The sequence below is a fragment of the Lampetra fluviatilis genome, chromosome 7, assembly GCF_964198595.1.
Source record: "Lampetra fluviatilis chromosome 7, kcLamFluv1.1, whole genome shotgun sequence".
Classification (NCBI taxonomy): Eukaryota; Metazoa; Chordata; class Hyperoartia; order Petromyzontiformes; family Petromyzontidae; genus Lampetra; species Lampetra fluviatilis.
Window position 1 is genome coordinate 1,849,989 of NC_136281.1, and position 16,777 is coordinate 1,866,765.

General features: G+C 44.4%; 1 protein-coding gene across 2 annotated transcripts; it reads right to left on the minus strand.

The window, feature by feature from the left end:
- Window positions 1-1,338: 1,338 nt before the first annotated feature.
- On the minus strand, window positions 1,339-16,315 carry LOC144933400 (cysteine and glycine-rich protein 2-like). Of its 2 annotated transcripts, none has more exons than XM_078858121.1 (6): window positions 16,199-16,315; window positions 14,375-14,496; window positions 10,282-10,450; window positions 5,715-5,844; window positions 5,532-5,625; window positions 1,339-2,143 (listed from the first exon to the last, which is right to left on the minus strand). In XM_078858121.1, exons 2-6 carry the CDS (start codon window positions 14,487-14,489, stop codon window positions 2,067-2,069), a joined length of 585 nt encoding a protein of 194 aa, XP_078714247.1. In that variant the 5' UTR covers window positions 14,490-14,496; window positions 16,199-16,315; the 3' UTR covers window positions 1,339-2,066. The 2 variants fall into 2 exon arrangements, with proteins under 2 accessions (XP_078714247.1, XP_078714246.1); XM_078858120.1 differs by having other exon boundaries at window positions 1,340-2,143; window positions 14,375-14,491.
- Window positions 16,316-16,777: the final 462 nt, after the last annotated feature.

The following is a 16,777-nucleotide window of genomic DNA, read 5'->3' on the forward strand; positions in this document are numbered from 1 at the left end:
TCATTTACATGGTGCCACATGGAGCGTACGCATGGATCACTCAACAAATGCAATTCAGAGACCTCAGATTGAATGTTGAGGGCAAGTAAAATGAGCTTGCAAAGGACACATCTCCGGAATGGATGGCTGATGGATGGGATGAGCGACAGACTGGACACCAAAGAAGAGAAGGGATCCAAGACTACAGCCACCGCAGGTGCGGAGTGATGAGATTCGTCTATGTAAAGGGGGTGTCAATGGCATGAGTCCATTCAGCAGCGGATAGACACTAATGATCATATTGATAACCACAATGAACATTACAACACTGGATGTCTCTGGATTTTCTCCGTAGATAGTGTGTAATAACCTGTACGCACTCTTAAGGCGTCTTGCAGATGTTTGCCATGTGTGACATGGCCACAGAGGCACACTAGATTTTGAATAAATTCGACTCATAAATACGTGACACTTGATTACAAAAAAATGCATTATTACTTTTGAATCCAAGTGGGTTTTTTTTTTGTTTTACTTCAAAGATAATATTACCTAAAGATATGCAGGACACCACTCTACTTACGAGCATTTGACTTACGAACGTTCAGAGATATGAAGAAACCCGTCCGTATGTTGAGTTGCTTGCTCGGAACGAGAGTAGCAAGTTCAACCGTCGCGCAATAGATGGCAGTGGTGGTATCTACATCTGCAGAACATGAAGAACCAGTGGCATCTACAGGAGATGTTACAACCTTTAAAGCCATTCCCCGTGTTTAGTGTCCATGCTGTACATGTTTGGAATCGACAGGAGTAAAGTTGGACAAATCGACTTATGAATAGACCTCGAAACTCGTTCATAAGTAGAGGAGTCCCTGCATATAAAACTCCACCTATACTTTAACACGGTATTCTTACCGTTTCTACAAAGCTTCACTCGTTGATCCCTTCATTTATGTCAAGTACCTTAAACACATTAATCCAGGTGTCCCAGTAAATATACAATCCATGCATACAAAAATATGTTGGGATTGTTTTTCTCACTACCATGATAAATGCTTTGCAGCCAATCACAGCACCGCTGTTATGTGCAACAAGGTAAAACATTGAAGAAAGCTGTGTGGGTGCAGACAATTGCAACCTGGCTTCGAGTGCAGTGCTCGGCCGCATTGATAAAGCAGGAAAAGGGCTCCATTTACCTTTTGATTAAATGTGTCTGGTGTGACGAGGCACTTGCATTATTGACAGCAACTTAGCTGGATCCACAGGTTGATACAAATGCATGGTAGAATTGTTAATGCTGGAATTATGTTTTAAAAATCATGTTTGAATTGTTTGCCATCTCTAATTAATACTCCAATTCAGAGGTGACTTAATTTACGTTTTAATGTATACTGTATTTGGTGGTAGATATTTGAAAGCCCATATTTATAATACCTCTAACATATAAGTTATAAGCAAAGGTGTGGACATGAACACAATATGCCAGGACATTTCATTAGAATTTTTATTTAAAACCTACAAAGAACATCATATTTGTTTTAGGGCTATACGATTCCTAGAGATCACTGTTTTTTTATAAACCAAAAACAACTTGGTCGTAGGTTTTACTCGAATAAAAAAATAAAACTACTATAAAATGTGCACGGTTAAACGGCAGTGGCCATCTCTGAGTTACCGTTTAAGAGCACAAGCACTAGAGAGTATCCTAAAACGATTGACAATGCTATTGTCCAGGGTAACACTCAAGGATTTAAACACCTAATAAAAACTGTTAACTGCATGTAAATAAAGCCACTGTGAGCTCGGATATGTCAAACTTGAGAAGGTTATATAAAAAAAAAGGTTTTTGTGAGGAATCAAATATTTAAAAACATTGATAACCATGATATGACAATATTTTGTAGAACAGACGCCATACGATTATCGTGGACCTTTTTGCAATAAATCGTGGATATCGGCATTTTGCGGCAACCCTTGTGGGGGCGGAGATGTGGCTGCCTCGAGCGGTGAAGTATGGAGCTAAGGCCTGCACCAGGCTGTGGGGGAATGCGTGCGTGTCGAAGAGGCGATCTTCACTCTGGAGAGCAGCCTCACTGGGAATGCATGAGGGTTCCAGCACCCAGGCCGTAACCCACGCCTTTGGGGCCAAAGTTCTTCGCGTAGCAGGCTGCAAATGCACGAGACAATGAGACGCAACGCTTTCATTTTGTTATAGGTTCAGGATATTGTTTTGTTATACTATATATTCGTACAGTATGACATATTTTCATTTGTTAGCATATCCGGCTGGGTGGTGCTGTGGTTAATGTGCTCAACCCAAAATAAATGGTGACTCTAAAGTCTATTTTTAAATCCTTTATATTAAGTTCACTTGCTTGCTTGCGCGCTTACGACCGTGCAAATCTTTCGGTCGTTTTTTAACCCACTTCCCGTGATCCAATTGAGCTGACATTTTGCACACAGACTCGTTGTGCGTGACAATTAATTTTCGTGAAATTTTTTTTCCAAATTTTTACACATGTTAGGAATTTTTTTTTTATATTTAATTACCAATTGCTTAATGGTGGCAGGCAATCATCTGACCCATATGTGGCAGCCATCTCAAGCCAGAGGACGAGAGGACTCTAGCCGCCACGCATATAAAGGATTTATAGTGAAAAACTTTGTTTTTACGGGTTAATTTTTTCTTCTCAACAAAGCTTCAAACTGCAGTAGGACGGCCCATGATATGCCGTCCAGGCACGTATCTGTAAAGAATGAGGGGATGTCCCTGCATGTAAACACGTATATACTTTGAATGGGAGCGTGCGGTCACCTCCATGTGTTCTTCCAAACGTACTGTTATCACTCTCCTCATGTTCGGGCATACTCTCTGTAGGCCACCATGCACACTCATCTATCCATGCCCTTCACAACTGCAAATACGTCCTGCCCGTACTTGCAGCCTAAACATGTATATATCCCCCCCAGCAGGTAGACGTCACTTATGCAATGTATATCATGAGACCAACAACATCCCCACACTCCAACAGACTTTTGGGCAAGTGCGAGCACCTATGAAGGCTGGCATGACATATGAGGGGGTGGGTTGCCAGCCTTTGTCTTGCTAGTGGCGATGTTTTCACATCACACAGGTACTCATATGAGGCTGAGTGAACTTGGTAGAGGCCCAGGCCCGGTTCAGATAATGGTCACTGGTGTTGGCCCTGAGTGGGAATCGAATTTGGGTTGCTGGGTTCATAGCGCAGCATGCTAACCGCTGCACCACCGCTCCCCACAATGCTTTCCAACACCAACACTGCCAACTCACTTACGCCTGTTTTAATTTCCCACAGCACTGCACAGTCATCAAAGGATAACACAATGGCCAGTCTCTGCAATAACCTGTTTCTATACTATTACTTGTATACGATAGCATCTGAATTGGTTAAAATTTCCGACCCAATCCTAAAACCACATTATGTTCTAAACTTTAAAGATTAATTTAATGCTTTCCATTGAAGATGCCTGCATACATGGCTGTGGATGAGCCAAGTCTGATGTCAGGGATGGGGGGGAATTATACACTGGCTTTGAACACAAAGGGACACGTGAATGCAGTAGGAATGCACAAAACATAGCACCTTCAGATTTATGCTCCGCTCAGTTGTGCACATTTAATATTACAATTCCCAACAAATATGGAATTTCTACATGAGTGAAACATCTTAAAATGTATCACCAAAGTAATGCAGACCTCTGGATATCCGTCTGTGGTCTATTTCTACGAGCTCTCGAAGCACTTTAGCCATGCAGACGAGCTGGTGATTAGCTCTGTGCCTCTCTGCCAACGCCAAGGAACTAGACAAAGTCTCATTATTAACAAGACCCAAAGTTGCATAAGGGCCCCTTTTGTTAACGTGGCCAAACAGTGAGGTCAGCCAAATGAGAAACCGCAGTATATTCCATGCAGCACTCTGAGGCTTAAAAAGTGCAACACGAGTGGATAATACCTGCAAGTGAAACAAGAGTTCAAATGCTGAACATGTTATTTTATTATCTTAAAGTTGTATCCACCAAGCACATGGCAAGTAGAAATATGCGCAGGATACAAGTGCCCCAAGGGGAAGCGTTGCTCAGAGTAACTCCACTGCCTCATATTAATTTAACAAAAGCCCAAAAATGTACACAAACATGTGCGAGAATGGTTTCAGTGACCAAGAGTACTTTGCTCATGTGATTATAAAGTTTAACACTTGCACTGTGAGATGAGATGAAACCAGCCAAAACAGGGGCGAGCGGTGTGGTGGTAGTACAGAAGATCTGTATTGAGATCAGTTTGCATCAGAAATAAATAAAACTCAACAGATAGAGAGGCCAGAGAGGTAGAGTAACTTTAGAGTGACTCTACCTCTAGCATCTCTGTGCTGTGAAGATGAGCCATTGCCCGAAACGTCACCTCTTATATAATTTTTCTTTAGAAGGCAGTGTTGTTGACAAACGTGTAAAGTTTACTTTTTGTTATTTGTGCTTGCGCACCACTGGCCAACAAAACATCACCAAATAATTAGCATCAGAATAGCGTTGTATGTTTGAGATCCTGGGATTAGTCTTTGGGCAGTTGGCCAAGAATGAAACATTGTCTTTGAGCCTGTGGGGTTTGGTAGGCTCAGACCAACAACTTGTGTAGAAAATACACACATTGTGTGCAACAGTGCAAAATGTAGTTTCGCCCTTAATTTTGTGGGCTTTTTCAACAAAGGGGACTGTAAAGAGAGATTTCTGCTGCTGCCACCAGCGATCTGTCACTGTGCTTAGATAGAGTTGCAGAGGAGAACGGTTGCATCCTCTACATAGACGCATGTAAAAACAAATCGCATCAAGTTCACCAACACTTATAAATAAGATGGAATTTAAAAGGCCTTCCCATTAAAATGAGCTCATCTCCACTGATGGCCTCAAGCCAGAACGAAAAATTCCACATTCTTATGACAGATGCCAGCATCTCTGTAGAATGAGCACTGGCAGCGTCCCACAAAGTGGAACTTGGTTTCTCAATTCCAAAAGGGCTACGACCCTGCAGCAAGAGCAGCTGATGAATCGTGCAAGGCATTAATTGACCTCACTCATGCCAATGTAAAACATCAAAACATGTTGAACTAAAGTAAACATTGTTATTTTGAGCATTCTGCTTTACAGCCTCAAAGTAGTCAATCGTGGAGGACTCATTGCTCAGAATATCAGGCCACCTGGCAACATCCAGGTGAGACCATGCTTATAATAGAGAGGTTTAAACCAGTTTGGGAATTACCTTGCTGAAATAAACGCCCGGCTTACTGGCTGGTGAATAAATATAAGGAAACATTCTTTCATTTTGGTGGTGAAACCACAAACGTGATTTGATTTTTTTTTACTATAATTAATTTACTGAGGATGCACTTAATTCGAGTGCTACGATTCTAAGTCAATTAACGATCAGTACGGTGCGAAAGAAGTTCAGAAGTTCAACCATACTGTGACATTTCCCCAATTTTGTAAAACCGATCATGTGCATGCCGTGTGCTCAGTGATCGAACCTTTGCAGTAGATTTCGCCATCATTGTCATTCAGTGTTGTAGACTCCAGACTCTTCCCACACTGCTTGCAACGGAAGCAGCTGCGATGCCATGGCTGAGACATACAATTACGTGTCAAGGACGAATACCATCGTGTATTTAATTGACAAAAGATTACAGGTAATAAATTGTTGTTGTACGTACCTTGCCAGCCCCCATCACCTTCTCCGCCGCGTAAACAGACTGACTGCAACGTGGACATTTATCGGATCCACCAAAGGAGCGTGCCAGTGGGGATGGATTGGTGTTGAATGTAGGTTGAGGTGCACCAGGCCTGTATGAACACAAATGGCCAGATGTTCAGCACAGCAGAATCTACCAGCCATTGCTCAGCATGCCAGCACCGTCCCTTCCCTGCTGCCCCTAAAATCACGCTTGAGCCAGAGGGACATAAAAGACGAATCATCCGAATTCGTTCAACTGTCAAATTTCCACTTTATAGTGGCCGATTTAGTTGTCGAGAAGGAACCACCAATGCCAGTTGGATTCCCACGTGCCCATTTAACACAATTCACAAGGTCTGGTCACCCACAGACTGGTGCGGCACAGTTAATTACAAGCCTGTGTTCTTCCCGGAGGATGCCTTGCTCCAAATGTTCATACTGTACACGACTTGTAAACTAGCTTGCGTGGAATACACCTTTCCAGGCAGATATCTAGGCAGGGTTAGCAGGGTGTTGCTTCGAAGTTGGTAATAATATCAATGTTACTTGAATATGCGTTGGAATTGCATTTTGCACTGGAGATTTTTATTAATATAATAGAAAATGTATGTAATAAGGTGAATTGCACCAGCTTGCTTGCATTTAGATTATTTGGCTGCTATAAATTTCCCCATGATAAGCCACTTCGCTGAGCTATCATTTCTGGCCAGGTTTCTCATGACAAAGAAACGAATAGTTCAGTGGCCTTTACCTGGTAAAATAACACAGTTTAGTTTTATTTGTATGCATTTTTTGTGATTTGATTACCTTTCCTATACTTTGCACTCCTATCGTGTTTTTATATTGTTAATTGTTGTAACGTTCTGACCCGCCCCGACTGGACTTCTGTGAAAAAGAGCTTCATAGCTCATCAGATTCCTCCGTCAGTATAATTAAATATTCCGATTGTTGTAGGAGTCAAAAAATACTGGCTGCTGGAAAGTTTTTGGCGCATTTCCATCAGTGCGGCTTACAAATCCATATACTTGCCTGACTCGGTTACTAATCCATATAGTTGCCCGACTCGGTTTCTAATCCATATAGTTGCCCGACTCAGTTACTAATTCATATTACTTGCCTGACTCGCAGTGGTTCCAGCTCATCGAGAAATGCTTTTTGAAATGAGAACGAAATGGCATTGTGCAGCTGAGCTTAATTGCACATCCATTTGCATACTATCGAATAATCTGCCACCAGACAATCTTAGTTTGTTGACCTAATAACATAATTAAGCATGTCTAGCCCAACAAAGCAGCCATCATTTTAATCATACTACGCATCGGGTGTTCCAGAATATGGACAAAACACCAAGAGCAAAATATTCTGGTTTTATTTAATTTTTCGCTGTCAAACCACACTGCTTCTCAAATTAAACTGCAGGATAATCCGCACTTCTGAATCTCCAGTAATGTGGCAGATTTTTTAATGAAAGATCATAAAAAAACCTAGGCGTTTATACTACAATGCAACTCCATATAATGCACAATGGTCTTTAGGATCTGTATGCATATGTATGTTTAACTTCTTTCGCACCATACGTAGCCAACCGTGCTAATCGGAGATGCACAATGGCCTTCAGGATCTGCGCCCAAGTGCAATGTGGCCTGGTGGCCCAAGTGGTCAGAGAGCTGAGATGGCACCGCTAAGGGCCTCGATTTGAATCCAAGTTTTAGCCACCTGTGATTAAAACAGGTTCTCAAGTGCAGTGAGTTGGCAGACTCGCCCACCAATTGAATAAAATCTAGCTCAATTATAGCTCTGAAAATATTTTATATCGGTTTGACTGTGATGTGAGACAATCGCAAAGCCGAGTGTATGGGAAAGTGGACAGAGAGGATGCTCAAATATATTTTTTACAAGTCCTGTGGAAAAAAATCACTTCAGCAGCCATTCCTCGATACGTCATGGTGCACTGGTTTGTCAGATTTACAAATTAATCCTTTGTACCATGACATGATGCCAAAACACAATTGAAATACTTTATGGGAAAAATACCAAAAGCCATTTAATAAAAAACGTCAATACTATAGTGACTTTTGAAAACAAAGCTAAATGTCGAGTCATCACTGCATAACAAAAAAATAATTCAACTAAGAGTGGGTGATGTCGTCCATGTAGATTTTAATTTGTTTCGAGAGCACAGCTTGCTCTCATAGCTTCTCTTCAGAGAAGGAAGCGAAGCGGTGCAATTATCCACAGAGCCTTAAGTGTTGTGTTTACTGCACACCTCACGTGTTACACAAAATAAACACCGCGTTCTTCTTGCGCCTAGGCTATGGTACCCGGGCATGGGACAGTGTCTTGCCTCATCTTTTCTATTTGTGCGAGGGGAATGAGGCAGAAAATATGTTTTAAATCCTCTCCGACCATGGCTTTGCATGGCCAGACAGGCAGCGTTCACTTCCTGCTATAAGTTCATCAGAATCACACGTTAGTGGTACAGTACTTTCAAGATGGTTCTTGTCAGTGCCGTCTTGACATTCATCAGTTAACAGTTATGATATACAGTATGTGCCTTCAGGCATGTTAATGAGATTGACATTGTAACCTTAAAAAAAACCTTCAACTCCTTTAAAAATAGGTTATCTTCCTACTACTAAGAACTAGGCCCCCATGATTTACCAAGGCAGTTGATAAGAAGGAACGCTGGTTCTGTGTCAGAGCATTATATCAAAGCAAGACCATGTCGGATTGTTCTGAAATGATGTGTCGCCAGGGCTGGACTTCAGGTTTGACATCAACAGGCGAAAGAATGAGAAGGTAAAAAGCCTTCGATAGCACTGTAAGGGTCCACACAATCAGTGGCATTATAATGTTGGAGTGGAAACATTTAACAGCAAGAGTTAGTGTTCTCATTCAGTATGCACAGAAATAATAGGGTTGTGAAAGTGTTATTTGTAAATGCCTGACAGGGTTCAAAAGTAATGTAACCAAACACTGTACTGGCAAGGTAAGGGAGCTCACCCTCTCTGCAGGTGTCACAGGGATACGTGAACAGCGAGTCGATGACGCTCCAGTGGTTTTCCACATGGCGCTAATCTTTTCTCAGTTAATCTTTTGTTATTTCAGTCTCTTAAGAAGAACATGTGGATTTCTCCTCTCACTATTAGTAAAAAAACTGGGGCAGAAAGGACTGTCCCAGCTTGTTGTCCTCCCCCGCACTGATTAGCACGATTGGCTATGTATGGTGTGAAAGAAGTTCTACATACTGTAACGAGGTGAAAGTTGAGGATCACATCCCTGGCTTCCCGATGGTGTTAGTGATAACTGGTGGGACCGGTTTTGGGAGAATGGGTGTCGGGAAGCCAAATTATGCTAATGTACCGGCTGTAAAATGGAAGAAGGACGCCAAGCGCGGGAGCCAACCAGCAAGAGGGCCTGGTCCAATGCAAGAGTGTGGACCAACCACACTGAGTGCAGCAAAAGGGCCTGATCTACTTTTTGAGTGGGGAAAGACCACAACCAGGGCTTCGATAGCCTCAAGCAGTGCAGCCCTAGAAGCTGCGAGTGATGTACCTGGAGTTGAGTGTGATGTGCTGACAGGTGTGTGTCCAGTCTCTACTGCTGGAGTAAAGTGGGGGTGACACGCCACACCCAAAGACTTGAAGAGGGCTCTATCAACTGTTAGGAGTGTGGAGAAACCACTTCAAGAGCTGGGTGAGCGGTGTCGACTGTGGAAAGCGGGGACTTGCCACGCCAAGAACAACTCGACATCAACAGATGTAAGGGCCTTCTCTTCAGCTTCCATGGATAGGGCAACTATTTCGAATCGTTATACATACATAGATTTGTGACGATGAATCAGGAGTGCTTATCAATAGTTTTCATCACACCTCCTACGACTACTCCTGTCAACGCTTGACCGGCAAAGGGTCCAAAGCACCCTCCACCCCAGCCAGTCACTCGCAGCAGTCGATGCCTCCTGAGCAAAGAGGCCTGTGTCCATCTCAATCTGGGCAACCACCAATGTAAGGGGATGTACCCAGGAATGTATTTTTCATATGACAATTGGGATCAACATATTCATTTATCACGCATAGTCCGTGAAGGACTGTTGCACCAAAAGTGTGACCTCTTGTGACAGCATTCACATAAACCGCTCTTCCTGTCATACACTGGCATCTTGAGTAATTTGTTTGATCCACGGATCACAGGAGCGAACACAGAAGCGACCACAGGGCGGCACCGTTCATTTGAGGGTCGCAGTCCTCTAACTGAAGTGCGAAATTTGCTGGAGTTTGCACATCAAGACAGGGCGACGTGTCCAAAAAGTGACAGTCGTCTCCCTCCACCTAAGCTGTCGGTCACTAGAAGAAAGGTCACAGATGCAGTGGTGACATTTCTGACGAAGTCGAACCATCGCATGCCAAGAAGGTGTCTGGCATCGCATGTGGAAGGACAACAGCTGATCAAAATCTGCTTGAACCAATGTCTAGGCCTCCGCACCATACAACAAAACTGACAACATACGTGGAGTCTTTTTTTTAATGGTGAGCGCTGGTACTCACTCCTCGGGGCGGATGCCCAGGCGCTCCCCGCGATCGGTGCTCAGGACTCCCGCTCCCTGTCCATAGCCGTAGCCCTTGGGGCCCAGCTTCTTGCCGTAGCACGAACGGCAGAAGATTTCATCCCCGTGCGTAGCCAGCGTCGTGCTGTCCAAGCCCTTTCGGCACACGGCTGCATCCGCGCAAGGCGCACGCACAGGACGAGAGTGAGACATGTGACTCCGACGTCCATTGCACGAGTTTGTTTCGATGTATTTCATTTCCGGAAAAAGCGTGAGATATGTAAAGAATAGATTATAAAAAGTTGTTATGCAATGAACCAACTTGGTCATACTCATTGTGGAAAATGTGCGCACTCAGCGTGCCCACTTTGTGCAGCCAATTCAGAGTACTTCTTCCACTCCTGAGTGTCCCTCCCTCAATAATGTCACACATCTCCCACTTGTGGCACAACGCTCAAGTAGAGCACACAGCCCTCATTCATTCCGCATGATGGATTCAGTTGAATTACTGAGCTTAAGTGTCCTGGGCATACAAACATATCAGTATATTTGTATCTTTCATCTCATTCTTCTCACTCGTGAGCCACCAGCCACATCTGAAGGAATATTATTCATCGCTACAACTCTTGACCATATCCACTATTGCATTCACAACACCGTGTACTCATTGAAACACCTTGTAACCAGAGCCCTATTATCCAAATGAACTTTATGGCGGTACCCCGGCTCTCGCATAATGTCCGTGATGCAGTCATTTTTAGTCTGTTGATGGTCGGCGATGCGTCAATCGACTCATCTCGACGAGCTGTACACGATGCACCACTACGGTGCGTACCGCGAGCGTTCAGGGTTTCAGCGCAATCGTCCTCGCTGCGTTTCGACATCGCGGAGTAGCACTGATTTCGGATTGATTGGTACCCCTGTCGCGGAGTGGAGTCCACCCCTGGAAAAAATAGTGTCCCAGAAATAAAATATTTCATTGTCTCGGCCATTTAGTATTATTTGGTACCCCGGGGTATCGGCATAAGGATAATTTATTATGTTATCCGCAAGTGTCCAACTGATCAACAGAACGACCACTGACATGCGTGTGTCTATAAAAGAGAAGGGGTGATCACTTAGAATCCATCCATTGTTGGTATCCATGATTTCCTATGATAAGATGAGCTTTAGCAATGGTTGAGCTTTCCAGTGAGAAAAGCATTCACCAAGGTGTAGGTGTGTATACAAACATCGGTGGCGGTACACACACGAGGAAGTTTGCCTGCATTGTGCACATGGCTACTACTGCACACTGTACGTTCATTATACAATCCAACTTGGCACAAGCCAAGTGCTTGTGCAAACCAACTTGGCCGGTTCACTCGATATCGGTGAGAATCTACGACTGGCTACAATTGTGGACATGGTAATAGATATAAACTGCACAGGTAGGGGTTCCCATCAAGTACTTTTTTCTACAAATGAGCCAAACACCAACATTCTTTCAAACACAGGTTCCTATGCAAAGCAGGATTTTAAATCAATGTTTTTAGTTTTTTTCAATGGGAATAAACGAATTCCAAAGGTTAGGGTGATTGTGCGTGCACACGTAGGCACACCTTTGCAATGAAGTTCTCAGCAGCACACTGAGATGGCAAAACATTGCAATGCCTCATTAGACAAAATTAACTAGAAAGCCTGTGAAAATTGCACTGTGTGTAATCCCAGACAGTGCATACATTGCAGACAACACCCTGCTCTGCACTCTTGGAGCCAGCTGCCACTGCAAATGTGGTAAATTACTGCATAGATATTCTTGGGTCTTTCGGTAAAGTCACGTAGATAGGTTCAAAGAAAATCTACGTGACTTTACCGAAAGACCCAATAATATGAATTCCTGCAGTCACGAAAGCTTTAAGTCAAGATTCCAGGTTGTACCGCAGTGCTGTGCACTTTTTGGGAAAGAAGCGCTGTTCTTTCGTATGCACGTCTCTTTTGCTGAATAATTCACTGGTCAACAAAAAAAACGACCTTTTTTTCTGGCCTGCACTTTTGCAGCTGTTTTAGACTAATTTCAGGGTGCTGATTCCAAATCTGATCTCAGATTTGTTCTATCACATCTCATTTTATGCTATCGGCATACCCCATTTTCATTGATTTTACCCGAAATTAACTCTGTCTCTTATGATTGCAAGTTATTGCGAGTCAGTGACTGCTTTAGTGTTAAAATATGATGCTGGATTTTTAGGATAGTGTGTTTATAATATAATTTTATGTAGATATCCACATTTATTTAATATTTTTCTTCTGCAGTTTTTATTGAAAATGCAATATTTGATATCTCAAAAACCTGATGTGATAGACAAAAACTGATGCCAGATTTGGAATCAGCACCCCAAAATTACCTTAGAACCGTTGGAATACCTTATGCCAGAAAAAGTATATTTTGACCAGTGTAATCTGCTTACCACAGCTGTACAGCCTGAACACACGTTAGAGAACGACACAGAATAAATACATTTAACTTAGACCTCCTATTTTTTTTATATGTGGCCTTCTTGACCTGTTCTACTTCTGTTAACCCTATGCAGTCTTCCTGCCCCTGGGTGATCTGCTCACCACACTGGCCATGATATCAGTAACCCTCTCTGTGCTCTTAATGACTTCGTCTCATCTAACCTTGGCATTTTTCCCTCTTGTTCTATTCAACTAATGCTGCAATTGATACCATTCATCACGCTTACCCTGCCTGCCTATCGTCAACCATTGTATTGACATCACTCCTATGCATCGTTTTTGGTCAAATTCAAATCGTTTGTCTCACTTTACCATGTCGTATTAAGGTTTTTCATTGATTAGCGGTCCATGAGTGGCCTTCCTTAATCGATCTACCTCGTTCCTCTTGTGACTGAGAAACTCCACTTTGAAGATTAACCAGCACATTTACACAAATGATGGAGTTTTTAAATTTTCCTGATGTAGTGTTTGTTATTAGTGCTATTTCCATTTGAATGCACTCATAATAAATAGCAAAAAAAATAAGATCTTCTAAGATCTCTACTTGTCTTGAGAATACAAGCTCTCTTAGTGGATGTTTTTTTTTTCAAAACAAATCACAAATGTACGCACTGTCCTACTACGTTTTAATACCGTACAGAATATTCAAAATATTAGCATTGTACTCACGAATTCTCCATGCTGGCCTTATTGTCTAGAGCTGCCTTCCCCCCAATCATCCATGCCCCTGTCCAAATTTAGATTCATGACCTTCCTTTTTATTACACGCTTTTATTTAACTCACTCTGTCTGTTGTTGTCGTTGTCGTCGTTGTCGTATCTCAAATCTTATAACTCAATTTCAACCCACTTCCCAATGTGGTATCAACTGCAAACTTCGTATACTTACGTCATACTGATGACAATACTATATTCTATCATAAAAAAGATATATTTTTAAACATTCATTTTTATATCTTATGTTTCAGCTTGGGTCTAATTGTCCACGCTCAACTGACGTTGGCTGTAAATCACCACGGCCCCCTTACGTTATGGCAAGCCTCGGGGCCACTTCCTGGAGTCGTGGAGTTCTGCCATTAATCGTACTGTACATTTCATTAAAGCGTGTTTTAAACAAAGTATTTTTAAATATTACTTATGCTTCTGCATATGACAGCCTCTTTATTTAAAATAAACATGACCACTGTTTCCGTACAGGGTATTGAGGTACAGACACATCTAGACATGATATGAATCCAAAAATGCATGATATTGCATTCTATTCTCGCATTTATGATGTCTTTAGTGTATCGTTGGTCTCATGCAAGATACGCCAACTTTCGAAACTTGAGAATCCAGTTTAGTCACGGGCGGCTGAAAACTAGAAATCCATATTTGAAGCAGTAAAGCCGACTCAGAGCTCTGACCTCTGTGCCACCTGAACAACCTCCATTATCAAGTTCAAAGTCAATATTTGACTAAGCACCACCGTCACTAGACATTGTCCAGTCACGGCTGGATAACATTCACAGTTGTCTTTGTGCTGTCACCTTTCAAACGCAACGTGCGCGTGGTGTTTGTCGTACCGCGATTTTACCACAGGGGAGACAAACTCACAGCAACGGAAGCAGAGGCGATGGTAGCGCTGTCCATCGCAGATCACCTCCTCCGCCTGGTAGACTGCCTTGGCACACCTCCCACACCGAGCCGTCACACCACCAAGTGTCGACATGCCTAGACTCCACACACGCACAGAGATCCCCCTATGGCCTCGCATAGACTGCTGAGGAACACATTCCTGCGGAGGAAGCTGGTAGGAACGTTGGGTTGCTCGGTCAATGGCGGCGTGGTGTATTCTGCAAATATGCCCAACTGTGAGGGCGGGCACAAGCCGGCGTGAGTAGATTAAACGTTGAGTTTTATAAGGGCACCACGGGGTGACCAGCCCCTCCCCACCCAGCCCCACCCTCCCCACCCAGCCCCTCCCAACCCCAGCCCCACCCAGCCCCTCCCCACCCAGCCCCTCCCCACCCTCCCCACCCAGCCCCTCCCCACCCCACCCAGCCCGACCCCTCTCATGTTTGGATGCACGACGGACGGACACAATAATCCCCTGTGAGCTGGTGGAACCAGGTGGTTCCTACCAGTAAAACGTTGCTAACGGGCGCCTACGACTGGCACAGCACGCAAAAACAGCACGCAAAAAGGTGGAATGGCCCAGGATGACGCGGAGCTTCACTTCGTGCGTAACCTTTGACCCACACGGAGGCAGCAGGTGAAGATGCCACCAAACAGAAATCCGTGAATATCAATGGCAGCACGAGTGGGGAAGGATGGCCTCGTGGGAGTTCAAGAGACGTGAGAACGGAGACGAATGGCAAAGAAACATCCGCAACAAATGGTCCCTGGTGATAGCAACAGTGGAGGACTGACTGCTGCCCAGCAAGTGGGCAACTTAATGGGGCTGCATGGGAACGAAGTTTTGTTCCTTTCTAAACCTAGGGGGGGGGGGGGGGGCAACCATGTGGTTGTACTCCAACTTCACATGCAACACCGAAGAGTTGAAGCAACACTTTGAATGCACACTCACATTCCACACTGCACACACACACAGTTACTGGGTTCACGGAATAACATTCTAAACAAAGCAAATAACCAACCCGTATCGCCTTTAAAAGACTGTGGGGGCAAAGTGTTCTTAGCGAGGGGGGGTGGGTGGCCAGCACCACGCCCGGCCGCCTTTGTCTCCCTCGTGGCGATGTTTCCAACCCGCTGCACCAGACCTACAACACTCGCACACTCACAGGGGTGGCTATGGATTGACTAATCAATACAAGTGTATGAACAGGCTGCTGTACTCTGACGATATCTCTCACAATCACCACTGACGCAGAATAGAGTGGCCACCACTTGCATGCCTCGGCAATTCTTAGCAATAAACATTCTCGCAATGTTCTTTCACCTGAAAGATGTTAAAAGTTGTGTTTATGTAACCGATCCCCAAAAGCGATTCAAACAGTTTCCTATTTTTATTTAAAAATTCAAATCCAACACAATCAGTAACCACCGGGTGTACGGCAATTTAAGTTGAACTCTGGGCAAAAAAGTGACCCCGGCATAAGAACGTGTAATTTCCACCCCTGGCTCAATAGATGGCGATGAAGGGGACGAGTGAAACCGTGATGATGATGATGATGAGAGGAGATCTGTGTCGCTAAACGAACTAGAACCTGGCCAACTTGTGATCTTATAACAACATTCCTGACATCGCCAACAAACACGGTGTGCATTGTGTTCTCTCGTGCCACAAGGTAGCGAGAATGTGGTGGTGTTGGTGTTGTCAGCACCGGCAAGCAGGCGGCGCGCACAGCTCCACTGCTGGATGACTGCGAGCGCAGGCGACGATGATGATGATGGAGGAGCATGAGGAGCTGTGCTCACCTGGGTAATAATGATCGCCACCGACGCGGCCACGCGATGTGCGCGCTGGCGGGAAGAGTCTCACGCCTGTGAAGGAGGAGGAGTTAATCAGAGCCCGTGAGTAGAAGAGCCTCGAGAAAGAGGAGTCTCACGGTCTGGGAGGAGTCTCACGAACTGGGAGGAGTCTCACGAACTGGGAGGAGTCTCACGAACTGGGAGGAGTCTCACGAACTGGGAGGAGTCTCACGAACTGGGAGGAGTCTCACGAACTGGGAGGAGTCTCACGAACTGGGAGGAGTCTCACGAGATGGGAGGAGTCTCACGAACTGGGAGGAGTCTCACTACCTGTGAGGAGTCTCACGAACTGGGAGGAGTCTCACCAGATGGGAGGAGTCTCACGGACTGGGAGGAGTCTCACTGGCTGGGAGGAGTCTCACGAACTGGGAGTCTCACGAGATGGGAGGAGTCTCACGGACTGGGAGGAGTCTCACTGGCTGGGAGGAGTCTCACGAACTGGGAGGAGTCTCACGATCTGGGAGGAGTCTCACGAACTGGGAGTCTCACGAGATGGGAGGAGTCTCACGAACTGGGAGGAGTCTC